The following is a 21,243-nucleotide window of genomic DNA, read 5'->3' as shown; positions in this document are numbered from 1 at the left end:
CTGGTTCTCCCTCTCCCTCTACCTCTCCCCCTGCTTGGGCACTCTCCATCTCTCTTTCAGATTAATGAATAAATAAAATCTTAAAAAAAAAAAAAAAGATAGTTTTGCTGGATATAAGATCCTTAGTTGCCAGGATGTTTTCCCCCCAGCACTTGGACTATGCCATCCCTCTGCCTTCTGGTCTCCACTGCTTCCAATGAGGAGTTATTGGAAGTTTATGCTGTGGGGTTTCCTTATATGTGATGAGTCATATTTCTCTTGCTCCTTCAAGATTTTCTCCTTGTGGGGCGCCTGGGTGGCTCAGTGGGTTAAGCCACTGCCTTCTGCTCAGGTCATGATCTCAGGGTCCTGGGATCGAGTCCCACATCCGGCTCTCTGCTCAGCAGGGAGCCTGCTTCCTCCTCTCTCTCTCTGCCTGCCTCTATGCCTACTTGTGATCTCTCTCTCTCTGTCAAATAAATAAAATCTTTAAAAAAAAAATGATTTAAAAAAAAAAAAGATTTTCTCCTTGTGTTTCAGCATTTTGCAATGATGTGCCTGGGTGTTGATCTCTCATTTTGTCCATTGAGTCCATGAGCCTGGAGTCCATTGAGCTTCTTGGATGTATAGAAAAATGTTCTTCAATAAATGTGGGTAGTTTTCAACTATTTTTTTCTTTGAAAATTTTACCTACATTTTCATTACACATATATTGATAATCTTAATGGTGTCTCACATTAATCTGAACTCTCTATTGTTTGCATATGTATATGTGTGGTAAAATACACATAAGATAGCTTGCCATTTTAACCATTTTTAAGTGTACAATTAAGTGGCATTCAGTATATTCACAATGTGGAACAGCCACTATCCAATTCCAGAACTTTTCCATCATCCCAAACAGAAACTCTATACCCATTAAACAATAGCTTTCCATTTTCCACTTCCTCCAACCTCTGCTAGGGTCTGTAAATTTTGTCTATGTCTGGCCAACCTTTATACTTTAACCATAGCAACTTCCTTTTTATCGGGCTTTCATGGGAGGGAGGCAATTCTTTGGCTTAAAGGTATAAGTTGAAGAAAATTACTATCTGAGAAAAAATAAAAAATATAACCCAGATGGGGATGGGAATGGTGGTGAGTTTCATTTGAAAGGATTTTTTTTAATACAGAGAGAGAGAACACATGTGCACGAGTAGGGGAGGGACAGGGGGTAAAGGAGAGAGAATCCCAAACAGGGTCCACACTCTGCATGGAGCCTGATGCAGGGCTCGATCTTACGACCCTGAGATCATGACCCATGCTGAAATCAAGAGTCAAATGCCTAACTTACTTAGCCACCCAGGTGCTCCCATTTGAAAGGATTTTTTGAGTAGCTCTGGGGTCAGATTGTCCAATATGAAGTTGATATTCAGAGCCTGATAGATAGGAAAAAGGAAACATACATAATGACCAAAAAGACACATGAAAAGATGCTCAGTATCACTAATCATCAAAGAAAGGCAGTTGAATCCACAATGAGATATCACGTTATACCTGGTAGAATGGCAATTATTAAAAAGCAATCTTGTTGTTTAACTCTGATACTATCGTAAAAGTGTTTCTGCAAAATGCTTCATCTTCAAAGAGGTTCATGGAGGGGCACCTGGGTGGCTCAGTGGGTTAAAGCCACTGCCTTCTGCTCAGGTCATGATCCCGGAGTCCTGGGATGGAGCCCCACATTGAACTCTCTGCTCAGCAGGGAGCCTGCTTCCTCCTCTCTTTCTGCCTGCCTCTCCGCCTACTTGTGATCTCTATCAAATGAATAAAATAAAATCTTTTTTTAAAATTTTAAAAAAGAGATTCATGGAAAAGACTTTACAAGCACAATTTTTTTGATAACTTAAAAATCATAAACTTAAACGGGGTACAAATTTCCAGAATTAATAGAAAAACTGGATTCAAGCAGAACAAATACTAAGTATATGCAACTGAATGAAATCACAACAATGATTATGACTTTTTATTACTTTTTGTTTGAATTACTGCTGATTCCCTAATGTTTTGTTTTTCCAGACCTAAGGCAATACCTTCTCTTAAATTATCTATGACTTATAGCAATTTGGTAAAGGGTAGTTTTGTAAACAAAGATAAAATATTTACCTTTCCTCTGTAATTATTCCCTCCAGAATTCAGAAACTCAAGAGTATTTTCATAAGTTCAATAAGAATCTGTTTTCTTCATAACGGGACACAACTGGAAACACTGCCCACATGACCAAGGGTTTGATTAGAATGTCATGTTTGAGAGAGACGAGCACAGACTCAGATATGACCACACAGTTTTCAGGAACTGCTTGGATAAATTGGTCTGTAATCTTGCTCATGGGTAAGTAAGGAAGGTCACTTCCTTTTGCTAATTGGGCCAACCTTTCAGATGGCTGGATTTGTCGTCAAAACCCCCTACCCATCCACGATGGTAGAGACCTCTGGTCCTCCCTGTGATCTGTCTTTCTTCTATTTCCAACTACTCCCCACTCCGCCTTCGAAGTCACCTAAAGGAATCTGCCTTTCACGGCCAGAGCATCCGTGCCTCATGTTTACCTTTCTCCAATTATAACTGTACCTGCCCAATCAGACATAAATGCCCATGCAAATCATGGCACGTTCACACCGCTGTGCTCTTATGATTACAAATCAGATGTGCCCACAATCGCGATCTCACCAGTGGCAGCTGTCCTTGCAGAGCCAAAGTTGTTCCTGATCATAGAATCGCCTTTGGACATCTTGTAGCTGGACAAGGTGTCCGCACTGTGGCTGATGCCACATGCCCCACACTTCTGGGGAAGCTGAAACTCAGCGACATAAAATCACCAAATAGGCTACTTGGCTTACAAAAGCAATTCCTTCAACAGGGTCTTTCTCTGACTTGATTTTGATTGGTGTGGGTCTTGGGACCATGGCTCCAAAGTGCACCCAGACAGTGGGAACGGTTCTGCTTGTAATAAGCAGAGCTGGCTCCCCAGTACACTGTATGCCCTCAAAAGCTTCAGATGCATGTTCACGGCCACTAAGAACCCAGCCCACGGAGCTCCCATGAGGAATGGAGAGTCAGAAACCGGACTAAGGCAATGACCTTCTAAGCAGCTGTGAGCCTGAAGTCATGACCTGTGCTTACCACAGAGCATCCATCAGCAAATACTGAGACCTTCAGGGACCAAGTGGGGAGGGGCGCCAGGGCCGTACATTTTTCTTTTAAAAAATATTTTATTTATTCATCTGACAGAGAGAGAGAGAGTGTGTGTGCACAGGCAGGGAGAGCGGGAGAGGGAGAAGCAGGCTCCCCAATGAGCAGAGACCTGATGTGAGGCTCAATCCCAGAACCCTGGGATCATGACCTGAGCCCAAGGCAGAAGCTTCACCTACTGAGTTATCCAGGTGGCATCCCGCCAGGGCCTTAAATTTTGATCTTGTCCTCAGGAGAGCAAAACGTTGGATTAAAAGTGGGAGAACTGTTAAAAAAAAAAAAAAAAAAAAAAAAAAAAACAATCACAAGGCCACAGAAGGAATTAATTGTGTTCTGTCCCAGTCAGCAAACTGAGACCTAACACACAACCCAACTTCGTGCTTGGCTGCTCCCAGGTCACCGGACCTTCAGTCCCTGAGTCTGAACTGTTCTGTACCAGCTGGTGGGGGGCGAGAGGGGGCACGGCCCCTGACATGGGAAGAGATCATTCCGCCACGGACCCCCACCAGCAGGGGGACCTCTTGACTCAGGAAAGGGACTTTCAGCCCTGGGTCCCAACTTGCAGGAGACCCCTGATATGGGGAGGGAAACTTCAGCCCTGGGTCCCCCCAGCGAGGGACCCCTGATGCTGGGGAGGACCTTCAGCCCCAGGACCCCACCAGGGACGGGAACTTTCTGTTGCGGGAGGGATCCTTCAGCCCAGGTCCCTACCAGGGAGGCGAACCCCTGACATGAAGAGGGGACCTTTAGTCCCAGGTCCCTACCACGGAGGGAACCCCTGATGCAGGGAGGGATCCTTCAGCAGGGAGGACTACCTGACCCAGGAAGGGGACCTGGCTGGATCCCACCCAATTCTCACTAGAAGCCCACACACGGCATCCCAGGCTCCGAGGCCACAGTGTGTGCCACTCTGAGCAATTCTGTTAGGTGGAATGCTGGAAGAAATTGTAGGGTTTTTTTTCTTTTTGGCAAAATAATAAATTATGTGAGATTGGCAGATAGTTGTTGCTGATATATTTTTCTCTCAATGTTTACAGAACTTTTCAATATAAAATTTTTTTTTAAAAAAGAGTTTATGGGGCGCCTGGGTGGCTCAGTGGGTTAAGCTGCTGCCTTCAGCTCCGGTCATGATCTCAGAGTCCTGGGATCGAGTCCCGCATCGGGCTCTCTGCTCGGGAGGGAGCCTGCTTCCCTCTCTCTCTCTCTCTGCCTGCCTCTCCATCTACTTGTGATTTCTCTCTGTCAAATAAATAAATAAAATCTTTAAAAAAATAAAAATAAATTAAAAAAGAGTTTATTTGTGAAAGAGAGCACATGAGCGGGGTGAGAGAGGAACAGTGAGAGGCAGAGGGAGAAGCAGACTCCCCGCCAATCAGGGAGCCTGACGCAGAGCTCAATCCCAGGTCCCTGAGATCATGCCCTGAGCTGAGACAGACACTTAACCTGAGCCACTCAGGCCGAAAAAAAAATAATAATTTTATACACCACACAATCACTGGGGTCCTTGAGGATCTGCACACATTTTGGGGGGCTAATTGGCTTTCAGTTTTGAGACCTGGTCCCCGCCTTAAAGCTGGCCGACATTCCGTCTGCCACCTGAGGTGGCTGGAATTTTCCCAGCAGTAAGGACGAGATTCCACTTCAGAGAAGGCAGGCCTTCTGTAAAGGGACCGATAAAGCCCCTGAAGCAGAAAGGCAAGGGCAGAGGGGAGTGGGGCTGAGCAGATGGCCTCCGGCGGGAGGATCAAGAGCCCCTCCAGGTCCAGCATTCCTCCGTGCTCACCAAGGGGAGGACTGCCCTGTAACAGCAGTACGTAGCTCTGACGGAAGAAGTCTCTTCTAGTAGTTTGCAGAACCTGAAGAGGGTGCCCAGCGGCCCCTCGATCCCAGGATCCCAGAGAGGTGATATCCATCCTTGGTTCATGAGAAGTCCTGGTCAGCGGTCCCAGGTCCCGGAAGGCACCGCTGAGGTTGTTTTTCAAGGGTAGCTCTCCACTAGGACAGTCAGGCCCGCACGACCACACTGGAGTTGGTGACACAGGCTCCATAGTGCCAGCCCAGAACTGCATGTCCTGGCCCCAGTGTTTGAAAGACACAAAGCGCATGCCCGTCTTGATGTTGGAGAACACGTGGGTGACCTGAAAGCAGAAGTGGTTGTTCCCCTGCTGGACGGGATCCGGGGAGGAAGAGAATTCATCCAGGACGTTCAGCCTGGCATCTAGAAGCTGGACAAGGAGTCGGTACACACAACCATAGTCGTCTCGGGCTCCCCACCAGAGACACAGATCTCAATCTTGCCGCTATCTAGAAGCTCTGGCCACAAACCCTCCTCCACCAGGTCCAAGACCTGCTTTTTGCTACACCACTTGTAGGAAGACACAAAGCAGTTCTGCGAGGGGGCCCCGGGCACCTGTGTCAGGTTTACCTCCACCACCCAGTCGTCCCCACCGTGCTGCATCGTCCAACCCTGGAGGCCTTCCTGGCCGCAGGGATTGAGGAGGAGGCTGCGCCCGAACTGTCGGAGCTTGCAGAAGCGGCTCAGGAGGACGCGGGGCTCAGGAGGACCGGCCTGGAGGCATCTCAGGAGGCCGGGCCTAACGTCGAGGCGAGCCGGAAGGCAGCTGCGGACAAGCGGCAGCAGGGCGCCCTACTTCCGGGCCAGGATGCGCATCCACAAGCCTGGCTGTCCACCAGGGCACGCCAGTCCCCGCACTCCCGGCAGGAGGTCCGCAGCGTGCGCGGGGGCACGTGGCTCAGCACCAGCAGAAGCAGCTGCGGGGAGAGCCGGCTCAGGTCCAGCACCTCCTCGGGTTCCGGCTCCCGCGCGGAGACCCGGGCGCGCCGGCGTCGGGAGGTCCCGGCGTCCATGGTCCACTCCAAGAGCAGGGGCGGCGGTGACCCGGATGAGAGCCCGGGCTCCTCGCCGGTGGCTCTCTGCTGTCCTAACATCTTCCTCTTTGTTTCAGCCCAAGCCTCTTCTGTAAAGGAGAAGTCGTGCCTAATTTTGGAACAGAAAGCCCTCGCAGAAGAGGCTGTGGCCGCGACTGTCCCCGAGCGGCCGCGCGCCCGCGCCCTCCTGAGGTTCCGCTTCCAGCCGCCGCCGAGAAGCGCCGCCAGTGACGGCACGCCCCACACCGCTCAGCTGCGGCAGCCCGCCGCGGTTACAGCCGGTGGAGGGCAGCCAGCCTAGTCTAGCGACCGCCGCTGACGTCACGGGGCGCGGCCAGTGGGGCGGGGCCAGACCGTGGAGAGAACCAATGGGATGGAAGGGCGGGGTCGGAGGGCGGGGACTTGGAGGCAGGACCATTGGGCCGGCGGGCTGGGGGCGGGGCGGGCGAGGAGACCCCCCCCCTCCGGCGGCGCAGGACCAATGGGCTGGCGGGGCGGGGCGGGGCGGGGCCGGGCCGCAGGGTTCCTCCCCGGCCTCTGTCTTCACCCGGAGCTGCCGCGCCGCTGCCTCGGAGGAACCGGGCCGGAAGCGAGAGCCGGTGCGGGTCCGCCAGCTGCCGCCATGGGGAACCGCGTCGCGCGAGAAGACTTCGAGTGGGTCTACACGGACCAGCCCCACGCCAGCCGGCGCCAGGAGATCCTGGGTGAGGCTGGGCTCGCGCTCCGTTATGTGCGCGCGGCCTCCCGCCGCGGGGGCGCGCTCTCCGCGTCGGCCTGGCGCCCGGGCGCCCGCGGCCAGTTAAAGAGCCTGTGGGGGCTCGCGGCGGGCCGGGTCCCGGGGGCCGCGGCGGGGAGGTCCGGGTGTTTCCGGCAGGGAGGGGGCGCTCGGGGGATCGGGGGTCCCGGCGGGGGCGTCCAGGGGGCTTCCGGCGGGCGGGGGGCTTCCCGGCAGGCCCAACCACGTCCTTGGCTCGGAGAGCCTCCGGCGCGGGCCCCGGGAGCGCGGGCGCCGGCGGGTGCGGGGCAGGGCGTGGTCCTGGGCCTGCGAGCCCCGCGCCGCCGCACTCCTGGGGGCTAACGCCGGCAAGCGGTCCTGGCCCGGGGAGGGGGCTGTGGGCTGCGAGCGGGGGCACGCCTGGAGGCCGCGAAGACCCGCGCACGGAAGATCGGCCGAGCTTAACCGGCTGCTCCCGCACTGGGCATCCAGGGCCCCTCGCTCCTGGCTCGCTAGGCCTCGGCGGGCCCTGCAGGTGGAGGGCGCGCTCAGCTGCCACGAGCTGCCCCCAGGCCGCTCCTGACGCCGGGGCCGGACACTGTGCTGAGTGGGTTACAGACACCACCCCGCTGGGCGCTCGCAGGAACCAGTCCCTGGTAGCCCCACTCTAACGACGACGAGTAGGTAGAGTGAGGAGGGGTGCAGGGGTTCCGATCGAGGCAGATGCTCTCCACCTCTTCGAAAAAATCAGGAAGCCAGCGGGTGCCAAGTCGAATAGGAGGAATGATTTCTCACAAAGCCCCTACCTGGCTTTTCTTCTCAACATCCATTTGCCTGCCCAGTGAGCAGAGAAAGCCAGCCCAAATTTTGCTGGGGTGTCTAGAGTTGGGAATTTCATGCTTTTAGAAATTGGAGTTAGTAGGTCCAGTTAAAATGGATTTTTTAAAAAATGGAATCAGTAAATTGGTAGCTTGAATCTTTACAGTTGGTATTCAGGATAGCCTTTTAAGAGACTTCGGTTATTGGGTGTGTGCTTTCTTTTTATTTTTAATTAAAACGTATAGTTTGCATGATTACACAGGAGAGACAGTGTCTGATACATTTGATCTATGCCTTAGACAGTCAACACACCTGGTAAGAACAGTGCGGTGTCCACCTTGTAAAAGACCCAGTGCCTCAGTACTGGAACTTAGCCGTGCATTTAATATTCAGATAATCAAGGTAGTGAAAAGGTGCCTATTGATGCTTATCTTGACAATGAGCCTTTCTCCACATACTTAACATCACGGAACCATTTCACTGGGAAAGTAAAAGGATGACAGATTCCTCAGTAAAAATATAGTAGCCCTTTTCCCTGCAGGTGCAAATACTGCTCAGTATCCCATTTCAGGAGTGGAGATGGAATAACCCCAGGAAAGATGAGAATACTTAAATGATAAAGAGATAATTCTGGAATTGGCTGGGTTTGGGCAGGGAAGAGAGAGCCTTGACAGAACGTGAGAACGTGGATGTTTTTTAACAACTGACACCTGTATGCTAAATGTGTGTTTGGAGTTATATTTAAAGTTCATTTGAAAGGTGGCTTAGTTGGTTGAGCATCTGACTCTTGATTTCAGGTCAAGACTGACCCCCCACCCCCGCCCAAGCCGGGTTCCAGGCTGGCGTGAAGTCTGCTTAAGATTCTATGTCTCTTTTTTTTAAAAGAAAAAAAATGACCTCCTTAATGAAGGCTAGGAACGAGACCGTTATTAGTGGGTCAAGTAATACAGCACAAGAAATGCTCCTTTTACTGCCCATCCACAGGGAAACCGTGTTTTTTAACAGCTTCATTAAGAGACAATGCACAAACTATAAAATTCATCCATTTAAAGCATACAATTCAGTGTTCTTTAGTGTGTTCACACAGTTGTGTAACTACCAGTACAGTCTAAGTTTTAGAACATTTTTGTCTTCCCAGAAAGAAACCCCATACTCAAAAGCAGTTCCTGTGTTCTCCGGTCACACTCCTCAGTGCTAGGCCACCACTAATCTACTTTCTGTGCCTGGAGATTTTACCTATTCTGGACTTTTTTTTTTTTTAAGATTTTATTTTATTTGAGAAAGAGAGAGCATGAGCAGGGGGACAGGCAGACGCAAAACCAGACACCTTGCCGCATAGGGAGCACAGTGTAGGGCTCGATCCCAAGACCCTGGGACCATGACCTGAGCAGAAGGCAGACGCTTAACTGACTGAGCCAACCAGGGGCCCCTATTCTGGACATTTCTTATAAATGAAGTTACACAGTCCTTGGTCTTTTGTGACTGGCTTCTTTCCCTTACCATTTTGTTTTCAAGGTTCATCTATGTTGTACTAGGTCAGTATTTTATTCCTTTTATCCGCCAAGGAAAAGTCGACTGTATGGCTATTTCACATTTCATTTATTCATTCTTCAGTTGCTAGACTGTGGGGTTGTTTTCACCTTATGACTACTACGAATAATGCTGTTGTGACCCTCACGAGGAAGTTATTAGATGGATATGTTTTCATTCCCCTTGGAAAGCTGCCGAGGAGTGGAATTGCTGGGTCATTGGTAGTTCTGTGTTTAGCATTTTGAGGAACAACCAGATTCTTCAAACCAGCTGACCGTTTTACACTGTCACCAGCAACTTGTGTGGGTTCCGGTTTCTTCATATCTTGATTACTGCCTGTCTTTGTCATTGTAACCATTTTATCATGTGTGAACCAGCATCTCATTTTGGTTTCAGTTTGCGTATTCCTAACAACTGATAATGTCGAGCATTTCTCATGTGCTCATTGGTCACTTGTGATTTTGGTATAGTATCTAAGAAATCACAAAGGTTATGGAGATTTACTTCTGTTTTCTTATGAGAGTGTTATAGTTTTCTTGTATTGAGGTCTGTGATCTGTCTTGAGTTACTTTTTGTGTATGGAGTGAAGAAGGGGTCCATCTTCATCTTTTTGGATGTTGATAACCAGCACCTTCTTTCCCTATTTAATTATAGCGGTACCCTTGTAGTATTGATTTTTATGTACTAAAATAAGCTTTGCCAGCATTTGGTACGGAATTACTTGGAGCAACTTGATTTGTCTGAGAACGAGGCAGGTGAATTTCGTCATTTTAGACTATCTGGAATGTGTATTGCCTTCTATCCTTTGTCAGATGTGTCAGTTTAACCAAGTTTTAAATAAGGTAAAGATGCTGGAGCAGAAACACATACTACTACTTACTGAATGAATTTTTCAAGGAATTCTTTCTTATCCACCAATGAACTGAACAGTTGTTATTCTGTTGTTGGAGAATTGCTCCCCAGATGCTCATATTTTACTGAATGACATGGAAGGAAAAGTAGTTTTAGACAAATTCACTTCTAGGCCTCTAGGGTTACTTTTTCTTTGTCTCTTGCCTCCAAAATTATTCATTGTTGATAAAATGAACTAAACCAATGACGATTAGAGTTTAGGGAGCAGAGAGAGAAAATGGGGAGTTATCCACTTGGGTTAGTTCCACCCGCATGTTGTATCTGTAAAACCGGACTTCGGTAGTCTGCCTTGCAGTATAAGCTCTCATTGAATTCCTTGTTTCACATGTAGAGGAATGAGGATGAAGCTGCTCCTTTCCCTTCTTCATCTGAATGACCGAGCTCAAGAAGAAGGTCCTTTCCCCTCATGCTGTCCTGGGTCATACCTACTCAGCAACACATAACACCAAAGACCCTGGGGCTCCCTCTTGTTGTGGGAGGAGGGGGTGGGTAAGATCCAGAGAAGAGTGTGCATTTGCCCTTAGAGGACACTTGCCTAAAATGCAGAGATTCTGTTACTGGCCTTTTTGGTCATACTTGGATATTTGCATGTAGATTCAACAGTGCAAAAAAGAATCTGACAAATTAGCACCGTGCAGTTCTCACACATTATCCTGATTTCCTGATGCCTGTCAGGAGGCCACACAGGCAGAAATCGTAGCTATCTGAATGTCTAAAAATAGGGAAGTGGGTAGAAGTTACGACAGGCAACTAGAAGTGATTCCATCATTATAAAGGAAATTATAAGATCTAAGTATGTGTCTTTTACAACAAATATATATCGTATGTAAGTACATTGCATATACATGATACGAAAGTATATGCATATGTTGTACCTTCTGTCAGACACTGGAATAGGTTTATCAGACTATGATCGCAACTTTGCAAAACTTACCAATTTTATATACAAAGAACTGTTAGGGGTGAAAAGGGAATTGGGCGCCATAAAATCTTTACTCATTTGTAATTTTCTTTCTGTTCTGTGTGGAGTCTAGATTTTGAGGCTAATTTTTCCTGCACAGATTTGTTGTGATGCGGTATTTGATAACTTTACTATTGGAATATACTCCTCCCTGTAGTGGATAAAGCCTCTAGTGGAGGGCATATCATGATTGGGAAGAAGAAAAAAATTAATTAATGCGTTAATTTAATGGGTGTTGATTTAATCATAATTGCAGAACGAGTGTGTGCTCTTCTCAGTTGCTGGTTTGTTTTTCTTTACAGCAAAGTATCCAGAGATAAAGTCCCTGATGAAACCCGATCCCAACTTGATCTGGATTATAACCATGATGGTTCTCACCCAGCTGGTTGCGTTCTACTTAGTGAAGGACCTGGACTGGAAGTGGGTCATATTTTGGGCGTACGCCTTCGGCAGCTGCATTAACCACTCTGTGACTCTGGCTATTCATGAGGTCTCCCACAATAGTGCCTTTGGCCACTACAGAGCTATGTGGAATCGCTGGTTTGGCATATTTGCCAATCTTCCCATTGGCGTTCCCTACTCAATCTCCTTTAAGAGGTATCACATGGACCATCATCGTTACCTTGGGGGTGATGGCATCGATGTGGATATTCCCACTGATTTTGAAGGCTGGTTTTTCTGCACCACTTTCAGAAAGTTTATATGGGTGGTCCTTCAGCCTCTCTTTTATGCTTTTCGACCTCTCTTCATCAACCCCAAACCCATTTCTTACCTGGAAATTATTAATACTGTGATCCAGGTCACTTTTGACATTATAATTTACTATGTTTTGGGAGTTAAATCTTTGGTCTACATGTTGGCAGCATCCTTACTGGGGCTAGGTTTGCACCCGATTTCTGGACATTTCATAGCCGAACATTACATGTTCCTCAAGGGACATGAAACCTACTCGTATTACGGGCCTCTGAATCTGCTCACCTTCAATGTGGGTTACCATAACGAGCACCATGACTTCCCCAACATTCCTGGAAAAAGCCTTCCACTGGTAAGTAAAGAGATTTGACACAAACTCTTAATTTCTGGGGGCTTTATGGCCAAAATCAGTCTCAGCTTTCCCATTTTAAAAGGAATCTAGTAGGGACACGTGGCTGACTCAGTCAGTTACATGTCTGCCTTTGGCTCAGGTCATGATCCCCTGGGACCTGGGATTGAGCCTCCCCCTCCCCCCTCAGGCTCCCTGCCTAGCAAGGAGCCTGTTTCTCCCTCACTCTCAAATAAATAAAACCTTAAAAAATAATAAAAGGTTCTGGTGTATTTTGCCCATCTAACTCATCAAAGCAAACGACAGGTGTGCGTCCTTTGTGTGCCCTCCTTAGAGTCATCCACATTCCCTCTGAGTCCCAAAGCCTAGCAGTGGCCCTTGGGTCCGGAGTGCTGGAGGATCTGCTGACTTATAAACTATGTCAGAGATTGAGAAAGGAGTTCTGTACAAAGTGAGTTCAAGTTCACCTTGCTTTCATCGCTGTTACATTGATGGGCTAAGATTTATGTGTTGGCTTGTTGGGAAATGCAGACGTCCCACGCAGTTGGCCCGTGCATTAATAAACAGTTTCCAGGGTGGCAAACTTTCTGCAGGCAGGGCCTGCCTGTTCCCCACGCAGCAGTGTATTGTTTGTGGAGGACGTGAAAGAACACAGCTTGACCCCCCATCCCTCCGTCCTCTGCAAAGGCCCACCTTTGTAACTTCGCTTATCTTCTTGGTGAATTCTTTTATTAGAGTTCCCTTCCTCAAAATCGGTGGCTTTTACAGTTTATTACCAAAAAGTGTTTCCATAATTCTAAAAAGGGGATATTTATGAAATGTAATACTAGTTTTTTTAAATTTTTTAAGCTCTGATATAAGGGAGTTAACTTTTTTTTTAAAAGATTTTATTTACTTATTTGACAGCACAAATGAGCACAAGCCGGGGTGGGTGGAGGGAGGGACCAAGGGAGAGAGAAGCAGATTCCCCGCTGAGCAGGGAGCCCAATGTGGGACTCTATCTGAGGACCTTGGGATCATGACCCGAGCTGAAGGCAGATGGTTAACGACCGAGCCATCCCAGGTGCCCCATGGGAGCTATTGCCAAATATTTTATGCCATCATATCTACCCAATTGAATTTAATGGATTTCTTCACAAGAGTTTAACTATTGACATGATTACAAACACGTGAGAACTAATTCTGACGTCTGATTACGAGTGGATTCCCACTCGAGGAAAAGAGAGGTCTAGAGAGGACATTGGGTCAGTGGGGAAGCTTTAAATCTATAGCATATCACAGAGAATATTGTGTTGCTGTTAACTTTGTTGGGTGTGAAAATAGCATGGTGGCTTTGTAGGAGAACGTCTTTGTTCTTAGGAGGTCCATATTGAGTATTGGGCTGGCATGTTAGGGGTCAGTTGTCACATGTCCGCAGCTTGCTCTCCAAAGGCTCAGCAGAGAGAGCATATTAGATGGTGTATGTCCATGCAGACAGGAAGCGACTTAGGGTGGTGGTGGGCCTGGGTAAAGGGCGTTGAGGTGTCTGTTCTGCTCTTTCAACTTTTCTGTAGGTGTCACATTTTTCAAAATAAAATGTTTGGGGAAAAACCATGCAACTGGAGCCAAGTTTGAAAGCAGGTGTAATGTGTCTTGTGTCGCCTGACCTGTGCACACGCCTGACGGCAGGGGAGGTCTCGTTCGCCTCTTCACTAAAGAAGTGAATTTCCCCTTACTTTTCAGAGAGGGTACAAAGCTGGTTGCCCTTTAAACAACATCAACATTAACCACAGAGTTGATCCTTGAACAACACAAGGAGCGGGGGCACCAAGTCCCCACAGGGTTGAAAATCCACATGTGACTTTTGATGCCCCCGAAACATAACTACTAGCCCACTGTTGATAGCAAGCTGAACCCTGATATAAGCAGTCGGTTAACATGTATTTTGTACGTTATACGTATCATATACAGTGTTCTTGCAGTGAGGTAAGCTCGAGAAGAGAAAGTGTTAAGAAAATTGCAAAGAAGAGAAGTCACATTTACAGGACTGCACTGTGTTTAGTGAAAACACGTCTGTGTATACGTGGACCCATGTGGCTCAGACTGTGTAGTTCAACTGTGTGGTCAACTGTACCTTAACTTAAGGGTTTCTTTTTTTCTTTTTTATTTTTTAAATCTTTTTAAAAAATATTTTATTTATTTATTTGAGAGAGAGACCGCATGGGGGAGGGGCAGGGGGAGAAGTAGACTCCCTGCTGAGTAGGGGGAGCCCATTGCGGGGCTCGATCTCACGACCCCGGGATCACAACCTGAGCTGAAGGCAGACCCTTCACGGACTGAACCACCCAGGCGCCCCCATCTTACTGGGTTTCTTGAACATTCCCCAACCTGAGAATTTGCTTGCTTCGGACATCACTTGCCGCAAGGCCCATGGTGAGCAGTGTCTGTTCCCTTCCTGCCGGCTGCCTGCTATCACAGTCCTGAGCTGCGTGACAGGTGTCCTCAGAGCTCTGGTCTTCCCTTAGCGGCTCTTCCTGTCAGGTGTGCTTTCAGGGAGCATTCTGTGCTGTGTCCTCAGCAAGTCCCTGCTGTTTATTGGATCCTTATATTACGGTGGTTACAGTGCACGATGTTAACAGGTGTGTGTGACAAGGTTTCTTGTAACAGATTTAGTAAGATATAACTTTCATCTGTAGCTCAGCTATTTAAAATGCACCATTCGGGGGCAGCTTAGTCAGTGAAGTGTCTACCTTCAGCCCAGATCGTGATCTCAGGGTCCTGGGATTGAGCCCTACATCGGGCTCCCTGCTCAGCGGGGAGCCTGCTTCTCCCTCTGCCTCTGCTGCTCACTCGCTCTCTCAAATAAATAAATAAATAAAATATTTAAAAATAATAATAATAAAATCAGACAGCCATTCAGAGCTTGATGGGACAGTCTGTGATCCTAGAGGGTCGAGTATATGTCACTGTCGAACTGCTCTGTGCTGGAGTCCGGCCGCGGCTCTTATATATGAGCGTTTGGGGAGGGAGGCAGCCAGAGGGTGGTTCCTCTTCTTGGTGCTTGTGTCCGGAGTTGGTCGTTACATCCGGTCCAGCCGGACTCCGCCAGCACTCACTTTTGCATGTCTACCCTCGCAGGTGAGGAAGATCGCCGCTGAGTACTACGACAACCTGCCCCACTACAACTCGTGGATTAGAGTACTGTATGACTTCGTGACGGATGACACCATAAGTCCCTACTCGAGAATGAAGCGGCATCAGAAAGGCAAGGTGGTCCTGGAGTGAAGGTCCTTTGGACTCAAGGAATTCTCTGTGGAGCTTCACGAGGGCTGCAAAGTGGGCTTCCTGCGCTATTAATCGAAGCCCAGTGAGGCGGAGAGGCTCCTCGTGTGGGTCCCAAGCGTGAGCCCCGCGGTCCCCGGAGCTTCCCTGGCTTCCCACTGTCAGCCTGTCCAGCCCGCGCTTAGCTTTGCTCCCACGGAGCGTGTGTGTCGCATCATCATTGTTGAGGACAGTTTCCCTGATGCCTGACATTTTGTAAGCGTATTGTAAAGAAGCTTTAAAAAAAGCTATTTCTAGTACATTATTTTCACTATAAAGTTGTACTTTATTAAAGCAGCTAATAAACTGAGCTATTAATCACAGTAGTATTTATCACATTTTCATACTTTACTGTCTTTATATAATACAGTACTGGGGTGAGTTTACTTTAAAATGCCGCCACCCGCCCCTAAAATCTGGAAAGATCTTTCCCTGTAAGCTGAATTTTTAACTTTTACTATTGTAAGTGGAACTGAGACAACACACTCCTGAATCCTGCAGAGCCTCATAAGTAAATAAAGGACTTACTGTGATCGATCACATCCAACACTGAACTTCCTTTTCCAGATGCAGCGACTCTCAGATTAGAAGCTGCTCCCCCTGTATTGCAGCAGGATGGGGGTGCAGTCTGACAGCAGACAGCTGGCTTCACGGGGCCAGTACCCCAGGCTGAACTGTGTCACTGGGGTAAACGGAGTGTGACGTGGTGAAGTGTTTTATTTTTTGATCTTCATTTTTCTTTCTTTTTTTTTTAATTAGAGGGAGAGGCAGAGGGAGAGAGAGAATGTCAAGCAGCCTCCACACCCAGCAGGGAACTTGACTAGGAGGGAGCTCTCGTGACCCTAAGGTCATGACCTGAGCCAAAATCGAGTCAGTCGCCCTAACCGACTGAGTCACCCAGGCACCCCATGTTGAAGTATTTTAAAAATAATAACGTGGTATTCATCAGGCTCTCTGCTTCTCGGGGAGCCTGCTTCTCCCTCTCCCTCTGCTGCTCCCCCTGATGGTGCTCCCTATCAAATAAATAAATAAAACATTTTTTTAAAAAAGGGAAGCCTGGGTGGCTCAGTTGGTCAAGCTAAGCCTTTGGCTTAGGTTGTGATCCCGGGGTCCAGGGATTGACTTCCGAGTCACGCTCTCTAATCCTCAGGGAGCCTGCATCTCCCTTTCCCTATGCTGCTCCCCCAACTTGTGCTCTCTGTCAAATAAATAAATAAAATATTAAAAAAAAATAAAATATGTATCAGAAAAATCAAGTAGTCTGCAATTTGTACACAACAGCAATCCCCAAGCACCCTTTTTTTTAAAATAAAGATTTTATTTATTTATTTGCCAGCAAGCAAGAAAGAGAAGGAGCAGGAAGAGCACCAGGCAGAGGGAGAAGCCAACTGCCTGCTGAGCAGGGAGCCCGATGTGGGACTTGATCCCAGGACCCTGGTATGTGACCTGAGCTGAAGGCAGATGCTTGACTGATTGAGCCACCCAGGTGTCCTTATGAGATGTTTCAAAGTCTGATTCCTGTAAGCACCAGCTGTGCTGCATCCTCGTTCTCAGAAGGCGAGGCAAACCTGCTCTACAGACCTCGTCTCATCCCCAGAGTACTTTGCCTTTCCTTCCTGGCCCTCTCACCTAGGAAAATTCCCAAGATCAAAACTATTGCTTCAAGAACCATTGAGTTCACGGTCGAGAGTGATAATAGCACCCACTCTACAATTCAAACACCCTCGCTCAGTGAAACAGCATCTGGGAAACGCACCCATGGATGTGATGCATTAAGTTGACTATGTTCTCTGGCAGGCAGGCCTCCCACTCTCCCTGCCTGCAGAACTCGAGCCACTGGTTTCACCCCGGCTCCCCATCCGGCTTGGCCTTCTCTGAGCCCAGTTACCATGGGGCCATGGTGCGCACACTGTCCTCCCTCCCCAGACCTGCTGTTGGCTGTCCGTTACCAGTTCTCATTCGGGTGGCAGGTCTCCGGACCAGTCCAGTGCCCAGCTGCCAATTCAGCCCATCGTTTCGGCCTCTGGCAGTGACTTTTCCAAAGAGAGATCTAGGACTCTTAGGGGGCGGTAGGAAAGCTAGGCCTAGCGCCTCTAGAGCACCAGGGTTGGGCATGAGAAATCCTTCTGTGGCTTTGCACAACTCTCCTCTGCCTGCATCTTTTCCTCTGGTCTGCTTCGCTCATCTTCGGAGCTCATGCCAGGCCTCTGCAGCCCTTTCCCACTCCCTGGCAGGTCAGCCGCCACTCTTTTTAGAGTGTGGCCAGAAGACTGTGTGGCCCCACATACTGTTTAGAAATGTGCAGTTTGTTTCCCCAAGAGGCAGTCACTCCTGAAGGGCAGGAAGATCTTTACTTCTGTTTGCCAGACCTCGCAGGGTCAACAAGCGGGGAATAAAAGGAGAGCCACGTGCAGAACAGCAGAAGCTGGAGGGCAGGTGGCTGACCTTGGAGGGGGGTGTACTGCGAACAGTGGACATTTGCCGAGATTCCCTGCCCTCTGCTGGGCCTGCACTAGCTTACCGATCCTTCCCCGTTGGATAGAGCACTGTTCCTATCCTCATCGTGGACAGGAGAAGACAGGCTCAGCGGGATGGAGTCAAGGGGCCCGAGGCCACGCTGAGTGAGCTGCAGCTCTGACCGTGGGGCTGGAGAGCCAGAAGCGTCGGAGCCCGGCGTGGACGGGCGTGGGAAAGAACGTGTTCCCTCAGCTGCCAGCCACCCTCCTCCGGTGAGCCTGCGGGTCAGACTGCATCTTGGGGGTCTGACTTCTAACAAACTCAAAGTCTTTTTTTTTAGAGTTTGGTTTTTTACAGAACACGTTACAAAAGAGGTTTAGTGAAAAGGACCCAAGTCCACAGCCTCCTCGGCCTCCTGAGATTCTTCCTTCTGTGTGCCCGCATCCTCTTCTGGGGGCGCCAGTGTGGAGGTGGCAGGGCTGCCGGCCCCCCCGAGGCAGGTAAGGATCCCGATGTTGACATAGGCCGGCGCCTTTGCCGACAAGCCCAGCCAGGAAGGCTCAGTATTTACGCCAGCCACCTTCATGAGGGCATTGCTGTCGCCTACGTGACTGTGCCCAGCCCATCATGGTGTGCAGCACCAGGGCCCAGCCCCTGAGCAGAAGCTGAGCAGAAGGCCCATCTAAACTTTGCTGTGGGACATTAACAGGTAAATTCATAGCAAAAGCGCATTTCCTATTCACTCCGCGGGCTCGTGGCCAGCGTTGCATCAGGCAGTGAGGATGCGGACAAAACGGGGCCCCAAAAAAGGAGCCGATGCGCCAGCCCTGGGATTGCGTGTGGAATCCAAAATCAGTGCCTGAAACGGGAGCCCTCGTGGCCGTGGCTGGGGCGAGGGGACTCAGGGCAGCCACCAATGCCACACCCGCCCTGCAAGTCACTGTCACGTGTACCCTGTGCGGGGCTGGCCAGGGAGGGACCCCGCACGCCGGCTCAGGAAGAAACGGCCAGAGAGACACATGCCCGCCCCTCCACCTGCCCGGCTGACTTGGAGACTCCATGTTCAGACAAGGAAATGTGTCGCTTCTTGTCTGGCTGGGAAAGTCTTCCAGGAGCTAAGCTGAGTCACGTGGAATGAAGCAGGGAAGCGAGGACGGGCCGGCAAGCCCTGAACACCCCTCAGAAACCCCAGGGTAGGAGAAGCAAAGACCCTCTCAGAGGCCCGTGTGGAGGTGGGAGGGGGAGGGCAGCGCACCCCGCGGGGCCGAGGCTCCGGCTGAGGAGGGCACAGTGCCTGGGGGCCGCCCCGAGGGGGAGAAGGGGCAGGACGTGCGGGGCAGGGCAGGCTGGCACGCTTCCTGGGAAGTTAATGACAGGGCTGAGGGAAGAGGAGAATGGGCGCGGTGTCTGACAAAAACGGGCTCTGTGCTTGCCAAGCCCGCTCTGGAGGAGCCGATGACCCAGCGGAGGGAAGCTTCCCGACGCCCACATGTAAAAGCACCAGTGCCGTTGGGCAAGTGGCCACGAGCACAGGCTGGGGTGATTCGGCACACAAGACCCAGAGCAAGGGGTGGGGCCCCGGCCTGAGCTGCTGTCCGGCAGGGCCCCTTCCTGAGTCTGGGGCACAAGCCTGGCCTTTTCTCCTCAGGGTAGGACCTGCACAAACACCAACGGTGTGTGCACAGTTTCCTTGGGTCGGAAATCCTCTGTGGGAAAGGCCTAGAAGAACTGCGTGGCCCTCGGCGCTGGGTTCTAAATCCCCATAGATCAGCAGTGTGCAAATCCAGGGAGGGCTCTGCGACCCCCCCCCCCCCCCCATGGCAGCTGGAACAGGCCATCAGGAAGGCCTGGAGGAGACCCAGGGGAACGAACCATCTGTCACAGAGGGAACAGGACAGTCCTGCATCGGGTTAGTGGCTGAGGCCCCACATTTCCCTCCCAGGTAGCTGCTGAGAGATTTGGGCGCAAGGGGGTGTCACCCCTCCCAGCCTGACAGGGGCTATGTGCTTCCACGGGATGGGCCAAAGCCCAAAACCAAATATCCATGGTCCCTTGGTTCCCGTAATACTGGGCAGCCTCATGTATCTCTCTGGTGACGGAGCAGAGAAGCAGGATCACGCACTAGGAAAATCTCTGCCCTCTTGGAATGCAGCCATCATTGTCCTTTTAACTCAATGTCAAGTACGTGATCTTTTATCCTCGGTTAATTCAAGGAGGATGAGAGCCAAAGTCCGGCACCCTGCATCGGGTTGGCCAGCCAGTGTACTCTCCGAGGCATGTTCCCAGCTCCGGTCCTCCTGCCCCTACCCTGCCTGAGGCGCCTCTCCCTGTTCCTGGGCAGATGGAGCGCACTGGGCCATCCAGCCTGGAACCCTGGGTCTGGTCAGGAGGATGTTCTTCCTGGGCCGAGGGCCCTTTTCCACCCTCTCGCCAGGCTTCCCACCTCCTTCCCGGAGACAGCTCAGATTCCTGGCTGCGCTTCCCCAGGAAGTCAGTGGCATTGCTCCAGACCATGGCGCTCCTGGCTCTGTGCAAGCTGCTGAGCACATGAACGTGAGCAGGTGTAGGGCAGTCGTCACTGCCTCACAGAACCACATGTTGCAGGCCAAACTACTTTTCTGAGTAAAGGTCACTGGGGGCGCCGGTGCTGCTAATTCCCAGGGAATTCCTGCTTGGGGATGGGGGTGGGGGGCCAGGCATGGGCTGCACCCCCCACGTGCTGTCAGCCCTCACACTGGTATCCTTCTCATTTTCCAATCAACAAAACAAATTCAAAGTCTGTGACATTTTTCTTGAGTTTGGAGCCCTCTCCCCAATGAGTCTGACACCTGTAGTTTCCAAGGACAGAATAGGCGGGCCACTCAGGGAGTGGCCTGAGAAGTCCCCCACGTGTTCTCCGAGGAGTGTTCCTGCGGCCGTCAGGGCACATGTCATCAGTTTTCAGAGCAGGCTCCGAAGCACACGGCTTTCCGAGCACATGGCTTTCCGAGCAACGCTGCTCTGCAGGGGATGTCACACAGCCAATCTGGGAAAAGCCGGCAGGACCTGGGCCCAGATTGCAAAACAAGAAAGGTGGGCGGACACGGGGTGCAGGGACACCAGAGCCCCAGTCCGCTTGACCAGGTTTATAAGCCTTGGCTGCAGACCCAGCTGCAGGGCCCAGGGCAGAGACCTGGGAAGGGACCCCAGCCAGGTCACCGGTGTCTGGGGGCACTGTGAGGACACCGTGTCAGCTCTACACATCTCAGAGAGCAACGGGGAAGAAAAACAGGCCCTCGGAGCCTGTGTGCCCGGGGCAGGTTATAACTGCTCCGAGCAGCTTGCCCATCCTCAGTCACCTCCCAGCACTGCTGGGATGGTTTGTGGGATCGTCGGGTAAAGGCACCGTCACTGCCCGGGTTCCACTGGGATGGC

The 21,243-nt window shown here is 50.3% G+C and overlaps 1 protein-coding gene and 1 pseudogene across 1 annotated transcript; one reads left to right on the top strand and one right to left on the bottom strand.

The window, feature by feature from the left end:
• Positions 1 to 4,482: 4,482 nt before the first annotated feature.
• Positions 4,483 to 6,474, bottom strand: LOC132025532 (F-box only protein 27-like; annotated as a pseudogene).
• A 110-nt stretch (positions 6,475 to 6,584) lies between these two features.
• DEGS1 (delta 4-desaturase, sphingolipid 1) lies at positions 6,585 to 15,695 on the top strand. The gene is made up of 3 exons (XM_059412927.1): positions 6,585 to 6,797; positions 11,333 to 12,075; positions 15,190 to 15,695. Exons 1-3 carry the CDS (start codon positions 6,716 to 6,718, stop codon positions 15,334 to 15,336), a joined length of 972 nt encoding a protein of 323 aa, XP_059268910.1. The 5' UTR covers positions 6,585 to 6,715; the 3' UTR covers positions 15,337 to 15,695.
• The last annotated feature ends 5,548 nt before the right edge of the window (positions 15,696 to 21,243 follow it).

This window comes from Mustela nigripes, chromosome 10 (assembly GCF_022355385.1).
Source record: "Mustela nigripes isolate SB6536 chromosome 10, MUSNIG.SB6536, whole genome shotgun sequence".
NCBI lineage: Eukaryota > Metazoa > Chordata > Mammalia > Carnivora > Mustelidae > Mustela > Mustela nigripes.
This window is presented reverse-complemented; position numbering and strand designations above follow the sequence as displayed.

What these genes read in the sequence shown, in the direction of transcription:
- DEGS1 (XM_059412927.1), top strand. Translation starts at nt 6,716, where the DNA reads ATGGGGAACCGCGTCGCGCGAGAAGACTTCGAGTGGGTCTACACGGAC. An exon ending in CCGGCGCCAGGAGATCCTGG is followed by an intron (nt 6,798 to 11,332) that starts GTGAGGCTGGGC and finishes TTTTCTTTACAG; the next exon opens with CAAAGTATCCAGAGATAAAG. An exon ending in CTGGAAAAAGCCTTCCACTG is followed by an intron (nt 12,076 to 15,189) that starts GTAAGTAAAGAG and finishes CTACCCTCGCAG; the next exon opens with GTGAGGAAGATCGCCGCTGA.